Source organism: Rhea pennata, chromosome 7, assembly GCF_028389875.1.
Source record: "Rhea pennata isolate bPtePen1 chromosome 7, bPtePen1.pri, whole genome shotgun sequence".
Classification (NCBI taxonomy): Eukaryota; Metazoa; Chordata; class Aves; order Rheiformes; family Rheidae; genus Rhea; species Rhea pennata.
In genome coordinates this window covers 29,618,702-29,630,691 of record NC_084669.1, presented here as the reverse complement: position 1 = coordinate 29,630,691, position 11,990 = coordinate 29,618,702, and the positions used below count along the sequence as shown (strand labels likewise).

The 11,990-nt window shown below is 36.7% G+C and overlaps 1 protein-coding gene across 3 annotated transcripts in view; it reads right to left on the bottom strand.

The window, feature by feature from the left end:
- Positions 1 to 3,469: 3,469 nt before the first annotated feature.
- NRG3 (neuregulin 3) overlaps positions 3,470 to 11,990 on the bottom strand; it is a 402,761-nt gene continuing 394,240 nt past the window's right edge. For 2 of the 3 annotated variants that reach the window (XM_062580115.1, XM_062580116.1), the window contains exons 8-9: positions 9,619 to 9,789; positions 3,470 to 3,977 (exon numbers count right to left, since the gene is read on the bottom strand). In XM_062580115.1, coding sequence (XP_062436099.1) covers positions 3,470 to 3,977; positions 9,619 to 9,789 — 679 coding nt within the window. Of the gene's footprint in view, positions 3,978 to 9,618; positions 9,790 to 11,018; positions 11,022 to 11,990 lie in introns of all 3 variants that reach the window. The other variant, XM_062580117.1, reaches the window with a different exon arrangement.

The following is an 11,990-nucleotide window of genomic DNA, read 5'->3' as shown; positions in this document are numbered from 1 at the left end:
ATTAACCCATACTTTAAGAGCATTTTGGATTTTTTTGAAGACATTCTTATTTAGAACCAAAAAAAAAAAAAAAAAAAAAAAAAAAAGGATTCACATCGTATCTATTTCATAACTCTTGTTCCACAGTATTACGCTGAAGAGATTTAGGCTTTTTCTGATCAGTAGGTCTATTTAATTAGCTATTCTCCCAGTTTGAGTGTAACACTGTACGAATTTTCACACCAGACTACACTCAAACTCCATAGGTTGGATGTAATTTTTAATTAGGTGACAGGTAAATTACTGACTTTAGAGTTTCTTGTAGGGGGATTACAGGTGGTTTTCAAAGCTAGGCAGAGATGTAAGTTTAAGAATGAGCTGAATTCTACACTGACTTGCATTCCTTCTGGTCCACTGATTTTAATGGGACCATGTGGTTCGTAAGTAAAGCAAAATTTGGCCTACAATTTCAGCTGTTTAAAGTACAACCTCATGAAATCTTTCGTGCCTTTGACGTAATTAAATTGCCAGACGTCAAAGAAAATGTTGTTCCATTCACTGTAAAATAGGAGATTCCACAGGGTGAAAGTAGTTGCATTAGAGAAACAGACAAATCACATCAAGGCTACCTATTTTGATGTTTCAAAACCTTTTTCTTTTCCTCTGTAAACAATGACATTTTCAACAGGCTCAGAAGTGATACTCTTAACAAATAATACACTAGTCTGTCATGTGGTTAATATTAACATCTCTCTATTCAAACATGCCGAAAACTGAATAGAACAGTTAACATATAACAGTCACACATCCTTTGCTGAATACAAGATCGCATCTAACATAAACTGAAGATTCCTCACCATTTCAGATCTTCATCTGTGATTCAATCAAACACACACTTAATTGTCTTAAATACATTGCTTTTTGACTGTTTCTGGGTCTTTTGGGGGTGCTAAGTGAACACATTCTCTCAATAAAGGCATTGCTTATGATATAGTTTGTTCTTCAACATAAATCTTGCTGTGTGTTTCCAATACATTTCTAAAGGTGAATTTGCTGTTTGGTAGGATTTGGGGGCAAGGGGGCCTTACATCTGGATTGGAAATCTTTCCATTTGAAACATCTGTTTAGGCCAGTATCTTGCACGTTACTGCAGTGAAACTGTCTTTTGATACCATTAATTTATTGTGAACACACTTCACCAATTACAGAATCAAGAGTTTTATATAATAGCAGCTATTAATAGCATCACAGGTATGCCCATGGGGCTTAGCAGGGGCAGCTGTGAGCTCACTTTGCTCATGTCCTGAGCTGGCAGGATGTAAACAGCATCGATACAAAGTCAGGCAATTGCACAAATGTGAAGCTGTGCTCCACCTGATACATCTTGCTTTTTAGAGGGTTTATTTGCTATGGGCTTGGCAGCACACCAGCCAGTCAGCGCAGCCCACAGACAGTAAGGCTGTGCCCAGCTACAATACACTGTAGAAGCGTGTCATGAGAGCACTCGTTGCAGTGATCCCACTGTAAAATCTAGGCTAAGGGCACAGAGCTTTGAAGAAGGGAGTCAGAACAAGGCATGTTCCAACCTGGGGCATAAAGCACAGTTTGCCCTCAATATATTTTTATTGAAAACACACAGCAAAGATTACAGTCATAGAAAGTTCTGTAAACAAGACAATTTCATCAACTTTGTCTTCAAACAAACAAACAAAAAAACCCCAAATAAGACTTGATCAATAAGACTTCTGAAGGGATTTTTTTTTAATGCCTTAACTGGGGACAAAATAAATGACATACACTTTCAGTATTTTTTTTTTCAAATTTACTTGACAGAGGTTAAAATATTGCTTTATTCTGACTCAACATACAACAGCACTGTGTGATCAATTGTGCTATTTTGAGAAGTCTTGACACATGTGAACTGGAAAGTTTGGGGCACATCTAATCAATTTAATAACTGCTGCAAAGGGTTTTTTTATACAATCTGTATATAGTGTAATTTTCTTCTTTAATCAATCTTTTGACATTAATTAGGGAAGGCTATTTGGTAATTATTTAATACAGTTAATTTTCTTTTTTCCCCACAAGTAATTTAAGCAGATACTTTAGTAAAAATAAAAACAGGAATGTGTGTGTCATGGAACCCAATTCATTGCATTATTGACATATGTTACAATTGTATGGGGACAAGGAGGGTCTCAAAAGAAAGAAAATGAAAAAAAATGTTTATAATGTGCTCGGGATACTGCAGCCAGGAAATGACATTTCTCTCTAAGGCCTTGATCCCCTGCAGGGATTGATTTGGTGGAAACCATCTGCTCTCGCTTAGCCCATTAGAGTCAGATACGTGCAGGTTTGTGGTTTTTGTGCCCATACTGAACCATCTGTAGGGCTGAAGCTTTAAAGTTCACAAGCCTAAGCCATGATTAATTAAAGTGACTAGAGAACTGAAAAGTGAGAACAAATTAGGACAGCATGAACACACTTCTGCTGGATTTTGATCATATTGGATCTCCCTGACTCATCTCTGAACAACCTATAATAAAAAATAAGTTAAAAAAAATACACACACACTCAAGCGCTCCTCGGAGCTTACAAATGCCTTCAAAGTATAACAGTTCAGAAACATGGAGGGTTTTGTAACGAACAATGGAGTTTACATTCCCACTGTTAAAAATAAACAAAACCAAACTTGCCACGGTACACACTTTAGCACTTCCACTTTCTCCTGTTCCTTCTCTTTCTCCATCAATCCTGCTCTGACAAGCAGAATTCAGAGCAGGGCAGAGCAACTGTGTCTCCTGACCCCTGCCTCAGGGCAGACCCCAGTCCCACAGGACACTCTCCCAACCCAAAGGTCCTCCTACAAGTTTCCACTGACTTTCTTGGGCTTACTCACATATTAAAGTAAGGTAGATAGTTAAGCATTTGGCTCAATTAGGGATTTATTGTCATTCTACAGTTGGTGCCAAACCACAGAAGTTGGGCAAGGAGTTGGTCTTTGTGGGTCTGTTTTCACGCTGTGAACCTGGAGCCAAGAGAAGAGGTGAACAGGCTCATGCCAGGCTGAAGGGCTTGGCTAACCAGGGTGCGAGTCCCTGGTCAGCAGCTGACGGCAGCACTACCCTGAAACCAGCCATGAATCTAAGAATGGTCTTGGCCTTTACTGAAAAGAATATGCATAGCCTAAGCCTTCTAACAGCCAAACAGGACAGTTTTAAAATGCTCTGTAACTGAAACTGTATTTATAATCCTGCCTAGAAAGCACTTGATGTAAGCTTCATCTCTCCTGGAACTTTTCTTTCCCTTAAAAAAATATTTTGTTAAAAAACACTATGATATGAGGGCGATTGACTATTTGGTTTCTTCTAAGTAGATGCTCTTAAATTAATGCATATAAATAATTTGTATTTAATTTCCTCCTTTCCTGTTTAGCAAAGCATCAAATGCACCAATCTGTTATTTCCCCTCCCACAACCCCTACACAAAGTCACTTGGTCAATACTGAGTCTCTTTGTGTTTCACTTTTTAAGACAAATTGTGCCTCTCGTTCTGATTTGGCCACGGGGCTCATGGGCAGAAATGCTGTGTTTTCACTTGCACTGTTCTCTGGTTCTAGGCTTGCTAGTTCGTAGTCCTCTGATCTCCTTGCATCAGTCAGAATTCGAATCTGCTCCTGGACAGTTTCTAGCAATATTTTCACTTCATGTTGTTCTGCTATAAGACAATTACTGACTGGGGAACTCACATTGACAAGTTCAGCAGAATAGGAGTTTTTGCACCATTTGATGCCTGTTACTTCAGGAACATTTTGCATTTGCATGCAGGCTTCATCCAAGCCCACAGATGGGATGATGGGAACTGAGTTGGCCCTTGAAGATGAATATCCAACCAAGTCCTTCTGATCCATGTTATTAAAATAAGGGGTTGTCTCTCTTGAAGGCAGTTGCATATTTATTGAAGTATTCTGAGGAGTTTTTAAACCACTGGATGAATACCTGAAAAGAATAATAAAAGAGTGTTGTATATCAAGTAAGTCAGATGCAGCCAGCAGTAAAAATGTATGAGATTCAGCAAACATCATTTTTTTGCACACTAGGCGCACTTAGTAATAGTGTGGCCCTGGGGAACACACTAGACTCTGGAGACCTGTTTTTTTATTCCCAGATCCGCCTATGGCAAACCACTGCTTTTCTATCTCATTTTCCCCACCAGTATGTCAGAATAATGATAATTCCTTTTGAAAAGCCTTTGAGAGTTACACTATCTGCAACTACTTTATTATAATGACTAATTTTTTCAAGTTAAATTTAAAACGTCATTCCTGTGTTCCTAATTGTGGAAATGGATTGATGTTTTCTTTAATAGCAGAACTCTTAGGGTCAAATGGCTAATTAGTAAAATACTTTAAAAAGTGCAGAAAAATGAACTTCAAACAAAATATGGTTGTGTAGTTTTTATTTACATGGAAATGACTGTACTCTCTTCCAAAAGGGTAGAACTTCTAAAGACATTGTACCTCAGAAAATCACACCATTTTTTCCGTCACCTATACTCCTGATGTTGGCCTGATGGGGTTTTTCAGATCTCATTTTGAAATAGAGTTAATGTGTTGGGCTCTGGAAAGTGTCTGTGTTTTCCTGATACTGTTCTCCTTTGTTTCAAGGCAAATCCTTTATCTTCCACTAACACATACCACAGTCAGATTTTATTTACTGTGAAGTTGCTTTTATGAAATTTCATCAGTATTTCCATTTTGTTTCAAAGCCAAGTTAATTATTCTTATGAAGAAATGTTTTTACTTACAGGAAATATTTATAAAAACAGATAGAAAGTACAGAAGTATATAATAAAGGAAACTTAGTGACAAAAAAGCAGGTTTCCCCTTTGAGAAGAAGTATTACTAGAAATCTGGTGCTCTGAGAGTTAGTACTTTTACTAGTTACGACAGTTAGGACTATAAACACCATCTCAGTACTGTAACGTATTTTATTTCACATTAACTTTGTGATCACATTGCTTCCTTAACTTAGCAAGGCAATGGTGAAGTCTCATATGCTTTACTCATGGACAGGGAAAACAACATTTAGATAGATCTGGTACAGAAATAGATGTCTGAGTTGGATTTTAAGGTTATTTTTTCTGCAAGGCACTTAAACTCACTAGACTTTCTTAGGAATATTCTTGTATTTTTACATGCTTCACAGAAAGAGAGCTAATGAAAAGTGAAGTGCATAAAACTGTTACAGTCCAGTATTAGAGTGCAGTATTGATGAAGCAGCAAGGCCTCCTTCAGCCCTATCCTCCTGGTGAGCTGACACACAGGGGAGAGAGGACGAGATGTTTTTCAGCAGCATCCTACTGCCTGTAATTAACTTGTCTATGGTGGCACTGTGTTTGTGCAACTGCTTGACACATTAACCTGTGCATGTGGACACACGCAGTTCTGTGCAGCCTCCATACTAATGCTCCATAGGCATCCACAAAAGAGTACAAAACAGAGCAGGGAGCTCTGAGATATGGAGGCGGCTTTGCAGTCTTACTGGTTATCTGAGGGAAAAAGATACAGCTTTGGGAAACGGAACCCAGAGGAATAATACATTGGGATATGATGGAACTTCTAATACGTGTTACGCAGTTGCAGATACACTTACACGATGCTTGGACACCCTTGTAGCCCATTTATAGCAGGCCTTTTAAGATCAGTTTTTGAAGGATTGATATGAAATACTGATCAGGGAAACTATTCCACAGGGAAGACAAATTAAAAAATAAATGAAAACACAGCAGTGCAGATTCTTCTGGGCTGTGCCCCATCATGCTTCCTCTGCATTTTATTATTATGTAATTGTTCAAACAACTATGGTTGGAGGGATCTCATAAAATATATTACTCCTTTTTTTTGGTAATTCAGGCCCTAAATATATTTTCTGGGCTGTACCCTGAAAACAAAAGGGTATGAATTCTATGAATTTCACATGCCATGGATGATATACTGGAAAAATCAAGAAAAGACTGAATTATCTAAATGGGTTTCATAAGAAAACAGTAACTTTTGCCAATTCTGTAACAGGGATTCAGTTAGTTTTGCTATTTTGAAAACTAGTTGGTAGCAACAATAACATGTTAACACAATATTTGGCATATTTCCATAAATTATTTCAAAGTTCAGATCAATACACCAATTTTATGCCAGAGCTGCTTTTATTCTGTCCTGTGCTCACAGAGCTTTTAAAGGAAGACTAAGGTTGGATTGATGCACTTACACTGTGTGTAAGAGAAAATGTATTAAGTGAGTAGGGATGTTACATCTAGCTTGTGAGCGACCCAGCTTTTGGTTAATTACAAACTGATCCATGCTTCTCCTTGTGACGCCAGACAGTTTCTGCTTTCAATAGAACCAGGCTTAGACCTGCAGCTCCAGTGTCATGATTACTTTCTCCTATAATTAAACTAACATTCCCAGAACTGTATTTTTTCTTGAAGAAGGATAGCTGTATTTTCTATCTGAAAAGCTGCTTTCTATCTGAACAAATTCATTCATGAATGTGTTTCAAAGTGCAGTTCTCTCTCTACCTTCTTGCTAAAGTCAAGCCAAAAAGAAACTCGAACATCTACAAATATGCAGTGGTGATTATCTGTTTCATCCATACAATGTTCAGGATTCTAAATTAAAGAATGAAACTGAACAAAGCATACTAATTATACTGCCTTCCTAAAACAGGTATTAAAGAGATACAGAAGGAGGTGAGTGGAACTTAAAATACAAACTGGGTTGTATTTAGCATAGTACAAATAGTTTTGCTATGAACCCTAGTGCTCATAGGTGTTCAGTGTATGAGCCTGACTGCAAAGTCCGCTGAGATGAACAAGTTATACCACTGGCATTAATAGGCTTTAGTTCAGTCTTACAAGCATGTATACCTGTATATACACATATGACACAGGACTTACATACATAAACACATTTATATCTCTATATATACACATTCACACTAATAGTTAGTATCATGTAATGCGAACAGCTGTTGAAAACACGCAATGAAAATGCTGTCCACCTAACTGAATGTAAGCTCTCGGCACCCTCAGAGACTCTAATCAGACTCTGAGAATGTGAGTGGCATGAAGATGGTTTGTTTTCTTTAAGGACCTCATTTTAAGCAGGTTGTTCTCCTAGTTTGAGTAGTGTACTGATTAATCAACTGATCTTAATTGTATTTGATTCAACCAGATCCTGCTGCAAACGAGAGACGTAGTTTTTCTTGAAAGCAGCGAAAGCTTTCGTCTCAAGATGGGATGGGAAGATGGAACACATTTTTGTAACTGGAGAGAAACTAATATGGTAAACTAGCCTTTTTTATTAAATATAAACATACAAAATCTGACTCAACTTCAGATGGATTAACTTTAACAGGCTGAAGGAATTAAGGAGATAAACCACTTAATCCTTTCTTTCCCAAACCACTTAGTCGTTTCTTTCCCTTTTCTCCTCCATCTTTCTCCGACAGAAACACACAAATCTCTCTCTTCTGCAGGACATAAGGAACTTTTCAGTTGGACTGGAAATCTGATGATAATACCAACACTATGAAACTCTTGCACTTATTTAAATAGTAAAAAACAGGTTTGGGGAAAACCTCTTCCTGGTTATAAGTATAGAGTTCCACATTACGTAGAATTAAAGAACTATTTATATTTTTGTTCAGAGATAAAGATGTCTACTTGTTTTTTGGTTAAATTACCTCATTACTGCAACACAAAATAACTTGCAAAAAGTGTTACATTCTTTAAGGACTTCATTTTCATAAAATTCATCATCAGTGAAACATCATAATAGAATAAAAGAATTGCTTTTATTTTCATGCCTAACACTGACATTCTTGTAATTCCCTTTTATGGGTACTGTTTTAAGAAATTGGCATCATATTTGCGAGATATATGTACTGCTGTGATTTCATGTCATAACAGTACCTTTTGATGCATTTGGAGAACTATTTCTGAGAAAAGATCCTATTGTGAGAATCTACAGAGACATACAAAATGCAACTAAAGTGCTTTAGTGGATTGAGGTCAGAAAGGTTTCTACTGTGGTCAAAAGTTCAACATTTTGCAGAAGTGCAAACTTAAAATATAGGTCAACATGAGATGTATGTGTAATACCAAAAACTTATTTACTAGAGAAGAGTAAATACAACTGCCCAAACCCCAGCTTTACTATATTTTCTCACTTCTCAAAACCTAGAAGGAGCTGCAGCACTCTTCAAAAGCCTACTTCACAAAACTGACATTAAACGAGAAAAACTGTGTTAGCCTGCTTGTTACAATAAAGTTTGCATTCTGATTCATAACTTTCTTAAGGAATTAAACCTACATTATCATACAAACAAAAAGCAAAATATTTATTGGAAGAAATAATAGACTGTTTTTTCCTACAAATAAATAAATAATAAGGAGGAAAGAAGTAAGGAACATAGAACTTTATAAAAAGAAAATCACCAGAAATCCAAACCATTTGCTGCTTTGCTTTTACTCTTCCCAAGTGAGCACTACGCTTGAACTGCCCTTCCTGATTAGTGTGACCAACTTTCTTAGGCAGATTCAACTAGTAAGATCCAGTGAGTCAGCTCACCCTCTCACAGAATACCATGGGCTGCAAAATCCTACTGCAGGTTGGAAAGTATGGGCAGGGAGGGGTTTGTGTCCGTGCAAGGACACACCTATGCAAAGACGCTTTTTCTCTGTCAACACTTGTGGCTGAGTGAATAGTGATAATGGCTCCTTTCCTCCCTAAAAAAAATTACACACATAGGTGACCCCAATCCTACACTTCATAAAGCCAATTCCAATAGTTCTTTACAGTACAGCTGTCTTCTCACTGTATAATTTAATTTACTTCACCACACTTAATCGTGACTTGCACATGTTTAAGTGAAACCTGTGTTACTGTATTCCATCCCAGCTATATCTAGTTTTACACAGAATATATATAGATTCTGGAAAGTCTTTGGAAATCTATGGGGATATGTAAATATTATTCAGAATAGCTCAGCAATTGCAAAAGACTTTGAAGATAGCTCTAGGTGCTCAGAAGAATTGAAATTCAGATCTTAGGTTTAGCTAGAACTTGTATCCAATATTCTACTAAGCTCAATTAAAAAGGGAAAATACCTGATTCTTTGTGTGCTTTCAAAGACAAACCAAGTGGTCAGTCTTCAGTTCACAGCAAACACACCTGACAATCTACATAGGTTTATTTTAAAAACATAAAAGTTGATCTTCTGAATAATTTTCATTAACAGTGCTGATGGAAGAAACAATGCTATGTAAAAGTCACAAGAACTGCAGATCACAACATTGCTAAAGAAAGCATCGTTTATAAAACATAATGTGGCCAGTCACTTCAAGTTTGTTTTGATCACTCCTTTTACACACTAAGAAGGCTAGAAAAAGCAGCCAGCCAAATAAAAACATATTACCTTCAAAGAGCTAATATGCTGAAAACATTCTTCTGCTTTCAGTACTATAAGCCCTGCACTAAAAATGTTGCAAGTACTGTAATGGCAAAGCATAGTAACTAACATAACCTTTTATTTTGCAGCCGCTAACAAATTCCTTCACTTTGGTTATTTTCTTTCTTACCGTTGACAAGGTATTGTGTCCTGGTCTGTGATCCTTGACTCTTCTAGCTGTTGATATGCTGGTCCTGTAATTCCATTGAACCTACCCCGAGGTACGGGAGGAGTCCTCCGAAAGGCATTTTTATGTAGAATCCCACCTTTTTGTCCTGGGCTGCAGCATGAAGACAGACTTCTAGGAAAAAGAGCAGAAGTACAGGAAGAATTATCAATGCAAAAGCATAACCTTCTGCAAAGTAGCTTCAGAATTAATAATGCATAGCTTGTTTTTATAACTTTGCTCTTCAGTCTATGATGTTAGTAGAAATTCTCTATGGAAATATAATGCTACAATTCACAGTTAGCTGTTGTTTACTCCATATTTAACAGATCAGCTTCCTTGTAGGATTAAACAGAAGTGACTGGTAAATTAAATGTTTTCTTATATTTGATGAGGGATGCTTCCTTTTTTCCACAGTACATACATAATCCTAGTATGTAGAGTTGACTCCTCAGACAATATGAATAGCACAGCTCCATCATATCTAGCTGAGCTCAAAAGCAAATCTTAAATTTAGAACCCATTATATAATCTAGCAGTCTAGGCAGTTCTGCTTGTTGATATAATGAAATTAAACTGGGAGAAAATATTTTTGTGAAGCTGATGAACTCTCAGCTTGAAGAAACCTTCTACGACAAATATTTTCTCCACATCGGACAAATTTCAGAATAGATGAAATTCTCCTTTTATATACATTAATAAATACTATATTGTCTCTTTATGTGATACAATAGAAACTTTAATATGATAAAATCAAGTGTAAGGTTAAGTTTTTGACTTATTTTACAAAACTGCTTTTTTAAATAACATTTTTATAGCGCTTTTGGAGGAGAATAGATTTTTCCATTTTGTGCAAGAATTAAAAGGTCTCCAGAATCCCCATAGTTTTGATATATTAACCATAAATTCAGTGGTTGCTAATGCAGAAGTAAGGGAATACACAATCAAGGCGAGCCGTAAGCTATTTCTAGGTTTAACAGGTCATAGTAGTGCGAACATGACTTCACTTTCCAGCTACTCCTATTTCTCTTGACATCTTCTGAGGCTCAGAAATGCATGTATTTTTTTAATATTCTGCCACATCCTTAATTATGTTTTAATATAGGCTTTGTGGGTACATTTTAAGAATAGTTTTCTTTTGTTATGTGAATAATTTCTTTTTCTGATACAATTCATCTGTGCAAAACACTGATGGTAAATTTGTTTCTCTTTTCTCATGACCTGTCCTAAAAGCAATCTGCATTTTATATCTATTGGGAACTTTATTTATAGTTAGGGCCACACTTACTCCCAGAGCAATTCTTGTTTGGATTAAGTATCGTGGACAAACTCCCTTGGAGCATGCCATTTCCATTAAAACCCACCTGCTCTCTCCAAGTCAAAACATAAGAAAGAAATTCAACGGTCTCAATTCTACTGCTTAGACTACAAATGCTCCATTATGGTCTCCATTCTGAAATCTTCCACACTTTTACTTTCCTGGTGCTTTTTAATTTTTTAATTGCAAATATCAATAGCCCATAGCAACAGTGCTCCCTCAAGGATTTTCAATGACCTCTTTAAATAGATTTTTCTTAGCTATTAAGAAGCCTGCAGGAAAACTTTTTTTTTTTTTTTTTTTTTTTTTTTAAGTTGAACTCAAGTACTAGCCTTTTAATTCTGAAGACTGAGTTCAAATTGTGAGTTACAGCCTGTATCCTGTGTAATAAAATTACCACATCTCAAAATAGTCAGGAATCTTGGCTCAGGAGATTCTGTGGGTTATTACGGCAGGAGATCTTAAAAGATGTAGCTGAATGAATAAATTCATGGTGAATAACGAATTTTAGCTTTTTATTGGCTGCAGAAGATCCATCAGCATACAAGGAAAGTCAACAAGCTGATTATACTTAACACACCTCAGACTGACTAAAAATATTTGAAAATAGAAAGGTGTTGTTCAGTTGTGGTTGGTTTGATGCTCCTGTGTTTCTCCCCTGTTGGATGAGTGCCTGTGGTCTTCCTTCTAAAAACGTTAACATGCAAATTCATTAAGTTCTGCACTTGTAATTGCAAAGCATGCAGGCATACCTGAGCTAACTGCTATAAACAGCAGTAAAGACTCATATAAATGCCCCAGCTGCACTTCCTCAACTTGCACTGAAACTCATGTTGCTACATCTTTACTGCTAATGATGCAGAAGTTGGTTAGACTCAGCGAGCTGGGGTGTGCCAACATTATTCTGTAATCACACTAACTCCAGCGCTGGCAGAGATTAAATGACTGAATTGTTGCTAATGTGGCATTCTTATATTTCTAACATTTCTGGTAGTAAAAAGTAGGTACAAAATGAACA